This window comes from Falco cherrug, chromosome 8, assembly GCF_023634085.1.
Source record: "Falco cherrug isolate bFalChe1 chromosome 8, bFalChe1.pri, whole genome shotgun sequence".
Taxonomy (NCBI): domain Eukaryota; kingdom Metazoa; phylum Chordata; class Aves; order Falconiformes; family Falconidae; genus Falco; species Falco cherrug.
The window spans coordinates 48966043-48985633 of NC_073704.1; the positions used below are offsets into that span (position 1 = coordinate 48966043).

At 41.3% G+C, this 19591-nt stretch overlaps 1 protein-coding gene across 5 annotated transcripts in view; it reads right to left on the reverse strand.

Moving 5' to 3' along the window:
- Positions 1-2756: 2756 nt before the first annotated feature.
- TENM2 (teneurin transmembrane protein 2) overlaps positions 2757-19591 on the reverse strand; it is a 698234-nt gene continuing 681399 nt past the window's right edge. For all 5 annotated transcript variants that reach the window (XM_055717811.1, XM_055717810.1, XM_055717809.1 and 2 more), the window contains 6 exons: positions 18207-18382; positions 16424-16659; positions 11590-11886; positions 9070-10684; positions 5922-6052; positions 2757-4709 (listed from right to left, as the gene is read on the reverse strand). In XM_055717811.1, coding sequence (XP_055573786.1) covers positions 3948-4709; positions 5922-6052; positions 9070-10684; positions 11590-11886; positions 16424-16659; positions 18207-18382 — 3217 coding nt within the window. In that variant the 3' untranslated portion in view covers positions 2757-3947. The remainder of the gene's footprint in view (positions 4710-5921; positions 6053-9069; positions 10685-11589; positions 11887-16423; positions 16660-18206; positions 18383-19591) is intronic.

A 19591-nucleotide genomic window follows, 5' to 3' on the forward strand; every position in this document is an offset into this window, starting at 1 on the left:
AAAAAAAGGGCTTTGAACGCTTCCTTCCCCACATTTGTTCCCATGGGAGTATTGTGGATCCATTGGCCTGGCCCAGCTTTAGGAGGAGCGTCTGCTGGTGCCTTTATCTGGGACACAGCGAGGCCACTAAGGCAGGCTGCCATGGCACTGCAGGGTCAGGGAGGCAAAGGCTGGTAGCTCTGAGCGTCTCATGGGCAGAACTGCCATCACGTGGCCGAATGCTGTGGAGTGCAACCTCGAGAGGGAACACACCAGTGGTGGTGAGGAGCAGGGTGTGCCGAGACACGCGCCTACACTGCCAGCCACGTCCCAGGCTTTGGGCTAAGTCAAGAAGCAGAACAGTTTTTTTCAAGCTGAAATGCAAGGTTATAAATACCAAATCCCTTCAGTTACAGCAATCCAATGGGAAACATGGAAACGTACTCTAATGCCGATTCTTCACCCGGTTTTAGCTGCAAACAGAGGCCTGTTCTCGGAGCGGTGTTCGCTCTGCAGGCACCTCTGCTTGTGCTCAGGTGAGTTACAAGGGCAAACCTAACGGCTGGCCTGGCTCATGCGCTGCGCCTCCCCCAGCGAGGAGCGCTCCTCCAGCCAGGTCCTTGCACGGCTGCCCTCAGCCTGCCCTGGTCGCCATGCTGCTGGGGACACAGCCCCCCACAGTGTCACTGTTAAAGCCACTGCTTCGCTGCTCTCCCATATGAAGGAGCCCAGTTCCTGCCTCCTGGGCGTTGCTGTCGGTTGGTCGTCTATTCCAAACAGAAAAGTGTAGCAAGGAGGAGAGGGGGAAAGCAAGGGCTTTGAGAGGGACTGGAGATACCAGTTTGAGGGAAGGGAGGGTTGTAGAAAGGAAAAGGGAGAACAAGATACCTCAGGGAATGGGAAACTCAGGTGGGACCACAGGAGAGGAGGCAGCTGGCGGTTGGCCACGGCCACATCAGGCCAGTTATCTCCCCATTTGTTATGTGAAAAAGAGCTCTTTAGTATGGCCTCTCAGAGTCCGCTGGTTTTTCCAGACATGACAGCACCTACCTCTTTGTCATAATTACAAACTACAGGAATTCTTCTCATCTCCGCGATGCACCACACAAGGGTTTTCTAAGCAGCTGGACGTGCCACAGTTTACTTGCCCGAAGGACAGGCTGGGGGAGCGCCCTGCTGAGACATGGTTAAAGCGGCAAGGAGTCCGCAGGGAAACACAAACCCCAGTGGCAGAGCCACCAGGTCACGCTGGGAATGACCTTGGTCAGGTCCAGCACAACAGTTAGTTGGGTCTAAGAGCTCAAGCCTGTTGCTGGGGCTTTCCACGGGACCTGTGCTAAGCTGCAGACAGGCCTGGGAACCACGGGTAGCCCTGGCTAGATGGTCCCTGGTGAGTATTTTGCAAGTGTGACTGGGCCGCTTTCAAAAGCTGTGTTTAAGAACATGCTGATGATGTGTATGTTACTTGCAAAGGAGCTAGGTAGGGAGTGCATCCCCTGCAAATCTGCTACATCTCCTCCCATAGTAATTAATATTAAAAAGGGTACTTCACTTTCAGCTTAACTAAGTTTCCCTTTGAAGCAGCAGAATCTCATTCTGAAGAGTTTCAGCTTTAGGAGAATGGTAACAGAACGAAGGGCGTCAGGGACTGTGCAACAGGTTCTCATTTCAACCCTCCCAACTGCAAGAAAAATTCCATTCCAAAACATGACCTAAGAAGCTTACCAATACTAGGCAAGGGTAATCCAGAAAAAACTGATAGTGAAAAGCGCCTCCACCTTGTGATTTCATGGTTTATGCCTCTGTTAAAAAAAAGTAACAATACTCTAAGAGGTTTCCCTTGTAAAGAACAGTCTGATAACATAACGGCACTTCAAGTCCATCAGCACAGAAAAACATCTGCAGTGATAGACATACAGGACTTCATCTGAAAATGTACCAGACTCTTCCTTCAGAGGATGAGTGATGGGGCTTGGGGTTCCAGCGCGTGTGCTGCGTGGGGCAAACACAGGCACAACGCCCTGGTCAGAACAGGACGGTTCTTGCTGGCACCGCAAAAATGAGATGCACTTTCTGAGTGCTCTAGGTGTTACACAACACAGCCACTGAACTGTTCTGCTTTAAAAATGCCCCAGAGTGAATTAATGCCCATAATCAACTCGAGCATCTCTATCGGTATCATGAGTCATTAAAAACCTCATTTGCAAAACTGCAAAGGCAAAACTGTTCTCAAAATTAAGTAGAGCTCCCTAGCTACATACTTAAATGAGACGAAAGCAGCAGGGCTCTGGCTGATGGGTGGTTCCCCTTTAACATCATGTGTGACTGTTTGCTGGGGAAAGGGTCTTTGATCTTACCTGCGATGCCTAACTGTGGCAGAAATAAGCAATCTCCCACAGAAGACAGATTTCATGGAGCCTTCCTGGCTCGCAGTACGGCCTTCCATGTTCCATTTAATCTTACGTTACTGCATTTTCAAACCATTTGGAGGTTACTGTAGTGCGATTAAAATAATTCCAGGACTGAAACACAGCAGTTTGAGGGTTGCTAGTCATGAGCTGCAGAGGGGGAACTTCTAAAGCATTTACCAGTTTTCTGCGGTGTCCTAAGCGGAGTTCCAGGTGATGCGTGCGTAGGACTTCGCTTACCCAGAGAGCAAAGGACCAGCCCTCTGTAGAACCCACAGTGCAACAACAGAAGCCATTCTGACATGTAAGATGCTGTGTGCATTAGGTGACAGTAAGACACTAATCTTTCATTTTTAAAAGATCTAACAACGGAAGACAAGTAATTCACAGGAGTTTTAAAGACTTTATTTATGTATAAACAATTTAAACACTTTGCCATAAATTATCTTTGCCTGTCTCTAGTCTTTGCTTAGCAGCAAATTAAAATTAATATAAAAACTCAATGAACAATTCATACATGTATATTACAAAAAAGTTCTTGTACCAAAGTTCTTATTAGACTTTTTTCTTTTTTTCTTTTCTTTTTTTTTTTTTTTTTTGGGTGGTTTTTTTTTTTTTTTTTTTTTGTATTTTTTTGTGGTGACTGTAATGTGATTGTCTCAGTTTCTCGACCAAACAAACACACTAATAATTTTTAAATCTGAAACAGTGATTGTGCCTTCTGGCTGATGTATGTACAGGGTGATCTGACGTGGTGCCCATTTGCAATAGTGTAACACAATGCCCACAGCTCTACTGGAACTGATACCAACAAACTACTGAATCTAAACAGACTACACCCTGTAACTGTGTTATACTGTCCACAATGGAAATCTTCAAAGACAAACAGAGTATGAAATTTATTTGTAGTGATTTATAGCCACCATTTTGAATGTAACTTTACACTCTGCCCTCTTTGAATAAGTTAAGCTTCAGGCCAGACAAGTGGAGGGTCAGAGTGCAAGTGTGGTTTTGTTACTTTTAAATATATTTTTCTTTACTATTTCCAGTGCGCTCTCACTTGCATTCTCATTGTCCTCCAGTTGCTACACACAAATCACCCCAAAGTCATGTTTTAAATGCACCTGTATTTTGCTTTAAATGAAAACCTCTTGGATATTTATCAAACAAGCAGTCTGAATCATCTGTGTTTCATCAGCTGGTTAGTGAAAGTGGCCCACTTGGATTTCTTAGTTTGCTCACGTGTGAATGGAGTGAGGTAATACAATACGAGGCCTTCTTTTTGTTTTTCTTTAGACCCAGAACAAGTGGGTAATATTTCAGGGGTACTTTTTAATTTGTATGGTTAGAGTTTTCAGTCTGGCTTTAGTCCACTTCAGGATGTGGTTTTTAATCACTTGAACAGTAGCATTGAACTCAAAAAATATGAGCTTTTTTGCCACTTACTATCCCAGAGTAGCTCAGCCTAGTGCCCCCATTTAGGTCTTCATCTCCTTAGGAGAGGAGATAACAGTTATGACTACTGATTCATCCAGCACAGGATGACAGCAGGTTAATTTGTTACCTCTTTCCCATTTCATTCTGTCTTAAAAACTGGATGTTGCTGCTACTGTCTGCTAGCTCTGGGTACTGCTCCACGGGCAGGACATAATATCCCTCGTAACCTTGAACCCTTCCCGTGTTCAGAAGCTGCTGCTTCTCTCCGTCTGTCCATACGCGGCTGCCCTCTCGGCCATCCCGTGCCTTCTGCTGCTCCTTGGCCCAGGCTGATGCCAGGGCTCGCTGCCGAGCCTGGTCTAACACTCTCACCTTCTCCTCGTCCAGCGTGTCGGGGGTCAGTCCGTAGCGGATGTTGATCAGCAGGGTGGAATGCTGAAACTCAATATTGGTAAACCTTCGAGTCCTGCCATTGACGAGGAGAGTGGGCTGGGAGACGGTGACGTTGACCCCGCTGTCCAGGACCTTCCGCCCGCTGGTCATCGCGAGGGTGACAAGGTCGCTGTCAGCTGAGCCTATCTTGACAAAGTAATGGGTATCCTTCCCCTCAATGCTGTAGTGCATTTTTTCCAGGTAGTGAGCACTATTAAGGACAGAGGCAATCTTTCTGCTATCGTCTGTGGCTATGCTGGAAATGCCGGTGGTTACCCGGCCTTCCTTCACAGCAAACATGATTCCTTTCCCAATGATAGGAGTGGTTGTTGCGAACCAGTGACCTGCTTTTTCTCTAATACTGGCATGTAATCTTTTAGATATGACCTGTCCCTCAAGAGCCATGAAAGCTTGGTTGTGTCTTTCCGTTGTCTGCTGAACTCCTGTAATTAGCTGGGGAAAGCAAAACAAAGTAAAACAAAAACCACCAAAGAAGATACAGAGCTGAAAATACTAATTTCAGAGACTAATGCTAATCTTTGCTTTGTTTTTTTAAAGGAAAACCATGCAGTGAAAAATTCTGTGCTATGGGAGGACCACCATATACATACCCTTTTTAGAATCAGGTAAATACTCATTTGGCAAATTATTCTTTGGTATTACTGATAGGAAAAAATATTTCTCCTTCATCACCCTTTGTAGCATATATGTACCACAAATCTCAATTTTGGGAAACTATATAGTGTCCATTACAAGAATAAGTAAGACCCAAGCCCAGCACGATTTTCATCAGAGTTGGAAACAAACAGAATCCATCTATTAAAAGATGGCACTTAACTTTGGAACACTTTTGCCCAGAGATTTCAACCAGTATCTATGACTAAAATGCTTATGAATGTAAGGCTTTTTAAAAACCAATAAGATTTGGGTTCCAAAATTCCAAAGCAATTCCTGAAGAGGGCATTTAGACCCTCAAATTACTTAAAAGCCTGTGAACGTGGTATGTCTAGGTTTATATGATAATTTCTGTTCTATTACCACAAAAGCGAAGTAAGCCAAGCAAAGACTAAGTTTGAAATTGGCCTAGTACTCTTTTTAAGTTTATGAAATGGGTTGGAATTTATTATAAACATTGAAGCACATACCCTTTTCCACCCTTAACCTGACAAGTAAGCATACTGTAACTGAAGTTAACTGTGGTAACTGGAGTAGCGAACCAAAGCCTCTAATTGTGAAAAGCATCAGACAGAAACGATGAGGAATCCTATTACAGGGTGAGAAGCAGAACCATTCCGTAGCAGTACAGCAAGTACCAACCTAAGTTTATTGCAACACACATGTTATTAGGATGGTTTTACCAAAGGTACAACAGATGATAAATTACCCTGACAAAGTCTGCCTTTGTCATTGCTAATCAAGTTAATCGAGTTACAACTTGTTAATCAAGGAAGAACTCAATAAAAGACAAACCAATGACACTGTAATTATGATAACAACAAAGGCTGGCAAGAAAAGCATATGTTATTGGTATAAAACCTAGCTACTCACTTCATTTTACACTGAAATAAATACTTGGCCTTCTGCTGTGACTACAGAAGAGCCAGCAGTTATATTTGTAAAGTGGGGCAAATTTATCAAGAAAAATAACTTCATGTTTCTGCTTACCTGTCCATTTTCACATGCTTGACTCTCAGACAACTCATATGGCGGTGACACAAAATACATTTTTGCTCTAGGGAAACCAGGAATAATGTTGCTAAGCTGAAATCCAAACATCACCAACCAGCTTTTGACATCTAAAAATCAAAAGTAAGCAGGTAAGTGAGAAATAAATGTGGATAATAAACACAAGAAATAAAAATATGAGGAAATCCATCCCTGACCTCTTTAATTTCAAGTAGCAGTGAAACTCATAATTTATGTTACAGTGTGGCACTTTGCAGAATTGTAGTAATCCACCATGAACAGGCACATGTTGCTTTGAATTTATCCTAAATAGTTCATCAGGGATATACCACCTTTTCCATTCTTCTTACATGACAGCACATGGATTATCCAAACATTTTACCATACGCACTACTTGTTCCATTTCTGACACCTTCTGCTGTGGCTACTGTAGCCTACAAACTGTATTGTAAAATGATGTTTTATCAGGTTAGTACTCCTAAAACCATCTGGAAAGTCCTTTGGGAAAATACACGGCTTCTCTTCTATGTCCTACTTCTATTAGCTGTCATCAGGTCTCGGGAGGCTCCATTAAATGCAGTGAGAAGCTGGACTTGTAATTCAGATGTCTAAATTTAGGCACCATGAATGTCCTTCCCATGCCTCCAGGCTGTATGGAAAAGTAAGACTTGCATGGGTGGGTTACAGCTCAGCTCTGGGGGGAGCTTCGGGAACTTCCAGCTCTGACTAGTAAACCTCTGGCTTCATATCTAGTTGAAAAAGCTGTGCCACTGAATGAATAACAGTAGTTCTCACTCAGCAGGTATTAAGAACTAATGATGTATTTTAGTTATCAAAATAAAGTTTTTAAGCAAAAAAATACCCTACCAAAACCCCATGACCCCGTTTTACATTTATGCTTCCTGCTGCTCTTTTCTGGCCATCGCAGAGATCGAAGCAGTGTGGAAGCACAGGCACTTGTGCTTTGGACTTGGATTTGGACCTATGTTCATGAGGACTCCTGTTCAAACATCACTCCTGCCTTTTCCTGCAAGTAGCCTTCTCCCCTTGCTGGCCTACAACGCCTTCTGACGCTGCTACTGCTGCTTCTCTGCGTGAGCCAAACTTCACATTTGACAGGAGACATGGCTGTGGCAAGGCACGCTCGATGCAGGGGTCGCTGCCTGAATTTAGGCCACTCTAAGCATGGTGTCTGCAGCACGCAGGTGCACAGCGGGCTCTGCTTGCTGCCCACGGGCACGCAGAGACCTGCAGAGCACCCACCTGAACACCTACAGACCCCCGGGACATGCTCAGCCACAACATGGCACCTGCTCGCTCTTGCAAAGCCTGTTTCCCCCAAAGCTTTAGCAGAGGTTATGTTACATTATAAAAAGTGTAATGCTTCTTGGTTGAGGACATTTGACAGCGAAAGTCGCCTTTTCTGAGCCATTCTGACACTGAAATAAGTGAAATGCTCTGCTTCTATGAAGGTATTTGTATGTATCGCCCATCACACAGTCCTGACCATATTTTTCCCTGTAGCTTTGGCCAGCACATGGTTACTGCTCCTTTTTAAGGCTTCCATTTATCTTACAGTATAACGGTATCTCCTGAACAATTCACTTCAGCTGCCCTAATTCTGCAAAAAAAAGAGGAGGACCTAGATTTCAAGTAGTTACTATTTTGCTTAGCCAACATGCCTTGCAGCACTGGCCTTACTACAGGAATTCCTCTTCAGCTGTGAATACAGCAGCGCCAGGGGTTAACAGTAAGAATGGATTGGGGTGGGGAAGTATTTTTTTCTGTTTGTATTTTTTTAAACTATGACAGCCAAAGTGCCACCATAATCTCTTCTTGTGCAAGCTAATCTGTGCTCCATACAGCAACAAATATTTTCATCACCACTGAAGTATTTTTACAGACTATAAGGTGTGCATTATACCAAAATGCAATATATCCTCCTAGATTTCATCCAGTGGATGGATAAATTAAATGAATGCAATTTCAGAACATAGCAAAATATTGTAAGATGACACAGAAAATCTACATCAAACAGTGCTGTATGAAAACTGGAATTTTGTTGAATTTAGGACAACAGGTTTTGATCCCAAGGTAATTTTAGTCCCCAATAGTTTTGTACTATCAGAGAAGTTTCACACTATCTTCAAATTGCAAAGTATTACGGTAGAAACTATGGGGTGTTGCACATATATCTAGGTCCCAACATACTAATGAAACTTGCTATGGTTTTCTTTGAAGAAAGTGCACACTTTTCTTGAAATTCTAATTACTGCTGAAATTAAGATAGCTCCTTTTAAAAATGATATCACTGCTCTAATTACTGTATATTGCATATTCAATTCTGAAAAAAGCTTTTCCTGAAGACATATTAATTACCTTTCTTTTTAGAAATTGCCAGCAGCTAGTTCAAGTACTGTGTGATCTTAAGTGAAAAATTATTACTGATTAAGAAGGGGTTACAAGTTTTGCCCAATTCTAACATACGCAATCAAAACTATTTTATTGTTTCTCTTTCTTAGCTCTACACATTCCAGAAAATTTCTTAAGTCTTTCAGGAGGAAATAATTTTCAAAAACATCAAGATTTTTGTTTTAAATACTAAAGACTGTTTGCATATTAAAAGTTAAATGGAGAAAGAGGTTTAATTAAATCCATTCTTGGTACTAATTTGTAATGTGCCCATGGGCTCCGCTAGCAGTTAATTCTGAAAGTAGCCCTAAGGGGAAGAGATGCTGAGGAGTTCTGGTTCCCGATTCTGCAACTAACCTGCTGGTGATTCTTGTAGGTGACACTGCTTTTTATTGTACAAAATCAGAATGAACTCATCTTCATACTAGTTCAATAGGAAGAGCACTATGGCTGTGCTGAAATGGAATATTAAGGCATTTTCCTCCTACCTGCCTCCATAACTCATTACGGCTTCTCATTTAGTGCCCTTCATTCAGGAAGCAGCAGTATCAAAGAATCAGGACTAGCCAGCCCTTTTCACAGCACAAAAAGGAAGATGGCCAAACTTGATGGGAGCGTTCAGCAATTGGCTCGTAAAGAGAAGTCTGATTTCTTTCCCCAATCAACTAACTCCCAAACTGCAGTGTTATTTATAAGAAACATAATGAAGTCTCACCTGTTACATAATTCTTTAGATCCAGTTCGTTGCTGAGAGGGTTGTTACTCTTGAACATGTACAGATTGAAAGGAGCAGGTTCTTTACCAATGTTTTTCCACATGGTGTAATCAGGAGATGTCCAGCGTCCAGCCAGGACATCATAGTCCCTTTGGGTAAAATGGACGAGTTTGGTTAAAGGATCATACAGCCCTCCGTGGAACCCAATGACCAGCTGGAAATCGGGGTTAGAGTCGTAATAAATCTCCCCATACGCCGTGTACTGAAGCTGTTTGATCATGAGGCCATTGATGCTGAACACAGCTAACGGAGTGCCCGTGTTATCAGAGGCGACGTAATATTCTTCCCCGCTGCTACTCTCCATTGCAAAGAGGTGGCCCTGCAGATCGTAGTACAAAGAGGTGATTTCTGAATTGGAATGGTTGTAGACGTGAGTTACCCTTGTTGGATTGTGAAGATCAGCATAAAAGTACTGTAGATGATGCCCCAGATTAGTCTTACAGGAAGCCCTTCGGCCGAGTCCATCGTAACGGTACTGAACGCTCCACCCGTTTGCTTTGTTATAAGCTCTCGTTAAGAGTCCTTTGGAGTTGTACTCAAACACATCTGAGCCTCGCTGACACAGGAATCCATCATCATCAATTTTGTATGGGATGTCACCTAAGCGCGTAATCCTGTCTCTGAGGTCATAGCGCAGAGGCATCAATCGGACGCTGTTTCCAGGACTCAGGAGATGAAGGTTTCCATTCAGATCGTAACTGTAACGCCAGGTTGGCCTGTCATTCACTGCTACACTTTGCAGTTGCCCATCTCCATCGTAATCATAGGTGTACTTTGTCGTGTTGGCATAAGGACCAAGTTTCAGTTCTCTTTTAGTTACCCTTCCCATGCTGTCATATTGTACAGTCATCCAGTACATCAGGGATCTGAACATTTCATACTGAACTTCTTTAATGCGCCCATGGGTGTCAAAGTGCTTACTCAGTGTCATAACCGCTGTAGTAATAATCTGATTGATATCATAATAAATAACTCCAAATTTGCCAAAATGCTCTACTTTGCCAGAAATCTCATCATAACGGTAAAGATCAACTGGAAGAGGCGTCTCACTAATTATGGGTTTGATGCTTGCGATTCGAAAGCTGTTATCGTGATACGTATAATCGAACCTCGCATTGACCATACCTTCTTCAGAGAATCTGTAGATCTGTTTGTCAACAAGAGGGCCAATTTTGCGATAGCGGATTGTACAGGAAAACCCTCCACTTTGCAAATTCACCATTTTTAGGACGCCTGTAGTTTCATCATATCCAAAATTAACTGCCGTGCTGTCGTAAACAATTTCAGATAATTTGGATAGCTTTCCATACTTGTAGAAGACTTGTCGGCCAGTGCCTAAAAATGATGTTTTCAAAATCCTCCCGTCATCACTGTAATCAAAAATCACGGATGCGTTGCTTTCAGGAGGGTTATAAATATTTCTAATGTAGCCAACGGAGGTGTGAGTCGACATGCTGTGCCTAGCCACGCTAGGCATGGTCACAGCGTGAAGGCGGTCTGAAGAATCATACTCGAAGATGTACTGTCGTTGACTCTGAAGCAGTAGTACCATGGACTACAGGGGGAAAAATGAATACACAGTTACTAGCTTTCAGCATGTGACCTCTGAGAGGGCATTAAAGAAAAGAAAAATTGACTGCAGAGGCACTGCTGTTTAATAAATAAAAAGAGAATTAGATACATTAGTTAGGGGCACAAAGCTGCCCGGGAATATTGTCAGATTGCCGCATGAAAGGATCTGCTACTTGGAAATCAATATGCTGACACTCCAGAGAGAGTGTAGGTTGGCTAGCTAGCATATTAGCTACCCTCCCTTTAGTAGGACTTTTTTTTTTTTTTTCCTTTTCTTTTTTTACTGAGGGATGCAGAGGGGTGTGATAAATGACTAGATTTACCTTTCCACTAACAGTTGCAATTCACAACTCTTACTGTGAAAAATGTGAGAAACTAAGCCGAGAACATCAGCTCTTGTTCGCTTGAAACAATAGGTTCAAAGAAGGGAAAGGGGAAACAATATGCAATTTTGAAGTATTTAAGACACTTCTATGAATGAAGTGTCTTAGACTAAGTAAAAATGCATTACCCTATTTTCATTTTATAAATAATTATTACAGATGAATTACCTGTTTCTACCTTGACCTTTTGTCAGGTTTAGTCATGCATTTCTGGTCTTAAAGCACATTTCATTGTGGTAGTTTATACCATTATATGGCAGCCTAATGGCTTTTGGGAAAGTATCAGAAGATACACACCTTGAACAAAGTATTTGCCATTAAAAATTAGTCAAATTAGTTGACTAATTGAAAAATAAGGAATTTGAGACCAGGTATTTCTTAACAGCTGGAATACATAAAATTTTAGATAATTTGTGTGTATGTTACACACAGAGTTTCAAGTGAAGCCAAATAGTACTTTGACTTCCTTGTAGCTAATGCCAGAAGGTAAAACCACATCACCTACTTTTTCCAGATAGGTGTAGCTCCAAACCTTCCCATCTGCAAACATGCGCGATATGATCCTGCCTTGCTTATCGATATCTGTTCTTTCGCTCATGGCACCCCGCTGAAGGCCCGCCAGGCGCCCATTGAAGAAATAAGACACGTTGACAGCTGCCAGGCCACTGCTAGGCAGCCAAAGGAAAGGCCGTCCTAGCTGATCATAAATTATCCTCAGTGTAAATTTCCGATGATCATCATAGATTTTTTCCGTGCGTATGTTCCGGTCGTAATCGATGGACAGTAAATTCCTTCCGTGCACCTATGGAATGAAGGAAGGCTGCATTCAGTGAGCAGTAGGCACTACACCTCCGTGCGGTTTCAGCATGCAAATAGCATGCACGACGGAGAACCCGAGTTCCCCACGTTTTTTAAAAGTGTAGGATGTCTTCCTATTAGCTAGCTTTTGCTATCAGCTTCGCAGTGTATTTAAATACGGAACTTTGAGTGTTTTACTGGGATATTTCCCATCTCTTTGCAACATGGGAGCTGTAATCTTACAGAGAAAGGCTCCCCTTATTGACAGAACAGACATGCAGCACGCCTGAGTCTTAAAGTGCAGAGTGTTAGCACTTAGCAGAGAAACAAATTCTTTTGCGAGGAAGTAATTTTTCTACTTCTGCCATCAGTAGTTCTTAGCCTTTTTCCTTACAATGACTCCAAGAAAAACAGAAGAAATTATAATTTTGTGCCTTCATTGAGGTTTAGCCACTTAGGTTCTGTAGCTGCAATGCCCTGCTTATGAATTCATTCATTTAAGGATTCCATCATTTACTTTCCAAATAGATCCCTCAGCAGGACCCGACCACTTGGCATAGGTTTTATTTCTTCTGATTAAAAATCCTGATCATACGGGCTGGGAAAGATGGACTTCTAGTTTTGAGAAAGAAAAGTGCTAAATAATTAGGTTAAATAATTTTTCTTTTTTTCCCATTGTTTTCAGTTACAATTTCCAAATCAAAGTACAGCATGAAGTGTTTCAGTGCTCGATATTATTTTTTAATAAAAGAGCAAAACAGCAATAAAGGAACAGAAGAATAAAAATGGAGAGGCTTCTAGTCAGAGTGCTATAATGAGAGATACACAAACATATACACTGGAGGCTAAGCCACAGAATTCAGGCTAATGCTGTAATCTGATAAAGCTTTTAAGTAATTTAATTGTAGATGCATCATTAATAAAGTAGAAGTCTTTAAATTAGATATAATTTGAGAGCAATGACTACTTAAAAAGTATTCATCAGTTTCTGTGGATTTGTTCTCCAGCTTATATTTTACAGTAGCTTTGATTAAGCAACATTTTCTCTTATCCAAAATTAAACTGCACATCAAACAGTATGTAAATTAACCCTGAGCCTTTCTCAAGGACATAAAAGTTATTCTGAGATATTTTCGCTGGGAGGGGTAAACCCAATTCCCATCCCACCCAACTCTGCAGGAATTCAGTTATACAGGAAGCAAATTTAAAATTAACACGATTTTGTGTTTGTAAAGAAATAATTATTTCAAATTATCGCTCATTATCTTAATTTTTTCCATTAATAAAATTTAGCTCTTTAACAGTTTGCATTTCCTCAGTGGGCAATTATTAGAAAAAGCTCTTTTCTGTAAGTTTTCCTGAAGGTTATCCCAGCAACAACTTCTGTGACTCAAGGAAAAGACAGGGTATTATTTTTAAAACACCTTGGCACAGTAAATCATACCCTGCTTTCCCAGTGTAATGGAAACAAAGCGAGGGACACCAAACCTGGCATCAGTACTTCCTGAACTGGTTACTCTAGCTCTGTAAGCGTAGGCTCCATCCTGATGACACCCCCGCCCCGCTCCACAGAGCCGGTAGGGAAGCAGAAGAGAGCTCTGACTTCCCAACATTTTGCTGCAACAAAGGGTCAGTGTATGACTGAAAGGTCCCAATTTCCTAAGGACAGGCAGATTGCCTTCAAGGCAAAAGCCAACAAAAGACTTTCATAAAGATTACAAACTGAATTTTAGCTTTTGGTTGGGGTGGGGTTTTTTGGTTTTGTTTTTTAATTTCAGAAGTTTCATAAAGCAGTTGGGATTTCTGGGGTTTCTTCTCTCCATTACAGTAACGGCAACGGTAACCTGTGTGTCGGAAAGCCTGACTCCAGGTACCCTCCTTTTCCTCAAAAACTAGGTTATTCGCTTTTTTGTCATAGAAAATGGAAGTATTAGGGTTTTTTTTTTAATGCTTACACAGACAAGAGCTAGGCACAGACACAAACATCACTTGGAGAGTAAAGAAGCACCTGCTTGGATAATTCAGTAACATCATTTTAATTTGTAAAACAAGTAAAACCAGAGAGTCTAAGTGTAATTGTAGTGTCATATTAATTATATAGAAACCCAAACAAAATTACTAACTCCCACTCTTCCTGGCAACGCTAATAACACTATTACAAGTATCATGACTGAAGATTACCTAACAAGCTCTTTCCCCTTTGTTCCACTACTTAGAGGGACATCTGGTTCTCCCGTGGCTGCAGGGACAAGCCCTTTGTGCCTTGGGTAAAGGTCTTGAAACAAAAATCACTAACATGATGCCGCACCAAAAAATCTTCAGAAGAGAATCTTACCAAGACTTTATCTGAAACTATCCCGAGACACTGAATAGATGGTGCACAAAGTAGTTGTGGACTGTAAGTGGGATAACGGTGATGAGCAGGTCTTCCTTTCTTGGCTTAATGAAGTCTGTCCAGACATGTTTACAGAGGCTGACATGTACAGCTCAGGCGTGCCCACAGCATGATGAGCAGTTGAATAGTTTGGGTTGGAAAGGACTTTAAAGGTCATCTAGACCGACCTCCCCCTGCAATCAGATCTTCAACTAGACCAGGCTGCTCAGAGCCCTGTCCAACCCAATCTTGAATGCTTCCAGGGATGGGACATCTACCACCATTCTGGGCAACCTGTCCCAGTGTTTCACCACCCACATTGTAAAAAATTTCTTCCTTATATCTAGTGTAAATCTTCCCTCTTTCAGTTTAAAACCATTATGCTTTGTCCTATCGCAACAAGCCCTACTAAAAATTCTGTCCCCATCTTTCTTACAAGCCACCTTTAAGTGTTGAGGAGAAGGGGCATGGGCTCCAGTAAGTACTCATGAGTGAACTGCACACAGTAACAATCCCTTTCAGTCATGCTCGATTCTGAATTGGGGATTCAGGAGATGGCTCCGCATGCTCTCTCCCTGCTTGTGCCGGCGCTGCGTTCGTTCTGCAGCAGTGCCCCCCCATCTGTACGGCTACGTGCCACAGCTGTCCCAGCTGCCGTAGCCTACCTTGTCTGCCACCTGCTCCCCCCAATGCTCCAACGCACTTGCTCTGTTTCATTCACTAAAGAATTTATGAAGATGAATTAGAATAAATGAGATGCAAATAAATTCCATGCTTTCTCCCTCATTTTCAAATTTCATTTTCAGTCCACTCAACCTGTTATAATCTCACAGTGATTTTCATTTAAAAGAGCTAAATGGATATGTGATTATTGTTACAGGAACTAACACCAGACAATTAAATGTTGAGGTGTTGCTAGATAAAGCAGTGTTTTGATTTGCATAAACATGATGCAAGAAAACCCATCTCAGGCAAGGTTTCAGCTCTAAGACGTGTTTAACTTCAGCTAATTACCACAAGTACCTCTATTAAATTTTTAGTATTGAGAGTTAGGATTACAGCAATTTCATTTCAGGGTCCTATTTATTTTTATTTTGAACACCTAGTCAAAATGCAGAGCTGATCTATTTTCTACTTATAATCAACTTCTGCAGGTCAACACATCAAAAATCCATTACACAGCCATGAAATTTAGTCATTAAGGATTAGCTGCTAATCTCATTCCATTTTTTGTCCAGCCTTCCCCCTCTCCCCAATGTGCATCCTGAGCATTTGTGAGAATAAGGAAAGACTTCATGAATTAGATATTATGCAATAGGAAAATACCAAAATTTAACATCAGAGTCTTATAATTTTTGTAAATTACTACATAATTGTTTACATATATTGCATTTAGTATTTCATCTTGAACACACAGAATGGTATCTCATGTCCAATGATGTTGAAAGAATTATTAAAAGAACCAGGCCTTAACCAGCGCTACATTTGTTTCCTGCCCAGTATCTCAAAGCCCTTCCAAAACTGTATACACTGAGGCAGTCAGCGAAAGTTTAGATACTTAAGGGGTGAAAAACAGGCCAGCTAAACACAGAATGGGATTAATTCGGCTGCAGCAGATCTTTAATTTGGCAGGGGATGGATTACACGACCTGAGTGTCTTTCTTATCCTATGCTTATGACTTTGTAATTATGGCAATTATTTTCCAATCGTGCCATTTGGGAAAGGGAATAAACACAATATGCCTGTCTCAATGAATCTGTAGGGGGATTTTACAGAAGCAGAACGTAACCGCTCAAGCTGTAATTGTGTTTTCTCCCCAGGACTAACTGTGGTAAGTGTGCCATAGCATTTTTACAAATGGCGAGCAGTTCAATTTTTTTTTTTTTTCTCTACCTTCAGAAGCAAAGTGACTTGCACCAATATTCTGGGTATTTTTGCCACCCTCTTTTGGAATACTTTCAGTAATGAAGCTCCTGTAGCTGTGTGCAGCAGATAATCCCATGCAGTTAACTGACCTCACAAAGAAAAGATCATCATACCAAAGACAATCCCAGGGCTGTACATTTTTAAAACAAGCAAAACTAGGAAAGATGTCCTTCAAACTGAAAAATTAACTTTCTGCCCACAGAAGAAAAGTTTGTTATTGTAATGACAGGTTCTACTTACCCTGAGCTTTCTTCCAAACACAGTCACTTTGCCTTTAATCTGTTCCTTCCTCAGACGCCATTCAATTGAATTTAAACCATTTTCCATTGGTAGAGAAATATTACATCGTCCTATGGTGGGAGTCACAGTCCCAGCCAGGACATGAGGTTCGCTGTGAAAGCTAATGCTCATGCCATTGGCATACATCACTCTCAAAGTACCATTATTACAGAGCTGGTAGCTGTTCCTCACTTGATCTACAGCAATAATGAAAAGAAAATAATTTAGCTACTCCAGTCATAAAGAAAACATATAGCTTAATTTGATTGGTTTTTTATTGCACTCCTGTTGAAGTTAAATGAAGTCAGCCTGCAATTACCATTTACGTGGTACTATGGTGGAAATTACAGATGTTACTGATTCATGTAAAGAACAGTAGTGTAGCAGTGAGCCTGCAGAGAGATACTGTGTTTATTTCATTATGTTTTCCCTTTAGTCTTAATTATGAATCAAAATGCACAGTGATATGTGTTCTACCATGTAATTTATTTCTAATATGAACAAAAACTCCTGAAAACTGTCCTGCTGGATAAACAACAAACCATTAAACTCCAGGACAGGGGAAAAAAAAAAGAAAAAAAAAAAAGAGTGGGAAGAGGTAAGCGCCTCTTCTTTTTTTCTTCCCTCTGTTTAAAAACTGTCTCCAAGCAGAGGCTTTGTACAGAATTCGAGTTTGGCTTTAAATCCTCAAGGTGTGCAAGCTGGCAGCCACAGCCCTTTGCTTGCCTGGCTCCCTGCCACCCCACCAGAGGTGCACTAGCCTGATGCGCCCACCCAGCCCTGTGGCTGTCGGAGAAGAGTTATAAAAACAGCCTGTACTTTTATGACCCTGTAGTTCTCCAGCTGTTTGACACAGCCAAGCCGATTCTCAGCCAGGATGGAGCGCTACAGTGTGCAACTGTCACCAAAGCATCACAATTTGTCTGACAGAAGGACAGCATCTATGTAATTAATCATCTGGTATAAGAGAAATAAAGGCTTTATAACCAGACGTGTCACGGTATAATAGTCTATAAATGCTGACATTTATGTCAGGAGGATACTATTGTTCAATGATGATATTCTTATTCCAGTGACATTGTATCTTAATTTAAAAAAACCCATCACTCGTCAAATTCCTTTCAGTCTCTCTTTGATACCTGACTGTTTTTGCTTCATCAGATACAATGCCTGGGCGGTGCTGGAAAGCTCTGTGCAAACATTTAACCACTTTGTTACTGATCTCTCCTGCCAGGCTGGGGCTGTAACGCTGTCCTCGGAAGTGCTAACTGTGGCACAAGAGCATCCACTGCCCTGACGGTTCTACATTTTATTTAATGGCAGTGTATTAATTTGGAAGATTTAATTTCTAATAGTGGGACTCTACCTAATCCTCTCTCTCCACAAGGATCTCTACCCAGACAGCCAACGCTCAGCAGACTGCATCTCTGTGGCACTGAAGACAGAACCAATTTTGCAGTGAAGTACAGAGAAATATGCGAGTGGGTAAAGTGACCCTGACCCAAGAGGTAACAGAAGGGCTAACTTACACCAGCAGGTAACGACCATATGTATTTGACAGAAAGCGTGATTGTGAAATGTCTCTTACCTGTCACTTAGGAATGAGCTTTATGGGAGTTTTTCCTGCAACACTTATACGCTTTCCCCCTGCTCATAAGTGTACTAATGGCACAAATCTTTTGCGAATTGCTTTCTCAAGTTGTGTGTGTGGTTAGGAGATGTGCTGAGAAGTGTACTTTGGTACCTTGAACAACTGTATAGGAAGCCTCCACAGAGGAGAGATTTGTGATGACCGTGACATCGTCATCCCGATTAGAATTCTCAATGTCGATGGTAATGGACTTTTCCATTTCTCGATGAAGGCTAGTTACCACTCCGGTGGGACGTGTTACATTGGTCAGACGCCCTTCATGATCATAGCTAATAGAAAAGTTAGTGAGAGCAAAAAAGCATGAGGATATATGTTCATTTCAATACCCAATGTATTAATAATGCACCACATTTGTGCAAAAAACCCCAGAATGAAACAGATTTTCAAGAACATCTTGGCCATACCTATTTCTCTGTTCTTGAAAGAGTCTATAATGATGAAATAATAATTTTCAGAGATAGTGATCTCAACTACATGAGTGCAAATCCAGGCTAGCATCTTTTATATTATTAATGAATTAAATTATTACAGATACACAGAGTGATATTTGGCTCAAACAATTATAATTAGTAAATTCATCTGCATTTTAATAGTTGCGTTTCACTCTAAGGAAGTGGACTTATGATGGATACTACAATATCAATTGCATACACTGCACATTTGCAATTGAATACTCAGTGGAAACTACTAAGTATGGCCTTAAGTGACATATCAAGGAATAAACTTGCCATAAGAGATTAAAAAAGACATAAACTTGAAAACAATAATTTCATTTAGATCTTATCTGTGGTATCGAACTGCATTTTGGGGTCAGTATTTTGGCTCATAAAGAAGAATAATGAGAAGTTAAAGTACAGGATAGGTTGGAGTTGCACAAAGGGCAGCAGTCAGCACTCAGAATATACCTTTGAAGATGAATTAAGTGCTCCAGAGGCATAAAGATAAAAAAAAAAAAACAAAACAAACCCAAAAAAAACCCAAAAGAAAAGAAAAAAAGAAAAAGGGCTCTCCATGAGTTTATTGAGTGAAATTTATTTAGAGGTATAAAGCCTGAGGAGGGGGGAAAGAAGGAATGCTGCCTGAAATCAAATCAGACTGTTTCTCCCTTTCCTTTAGTATGCTATATTTGAGTGCACACTTATGCTAAAGAAGCAATCCTTCGGATCTTAAGGGCAAGAAATGGGGACCTGAAACAAAATCAGTATTCCAGTCTGACACTCTGCTTGCCGCAGTTCTCTACTTGTGCAAGTGTCTCTCACCCAGCTGCTACCAAAGCGCACATACTTCTAATCAGCAGAAAGGCAAGAAAAAAATGTCCTGTGTAGATAAAGGGAAAAGTTTAGGTAGAGATTGAAACCAACTGGTCATCCTTTGAACGTAGAAATCCAGGGAGCAGGAAGCCTGGAAGAGAACTGGTAAATCCATTGCACTGCTTGAGAGTAACAGAAGAGAAGAGGAGCACGTTTAGTATCACAGAG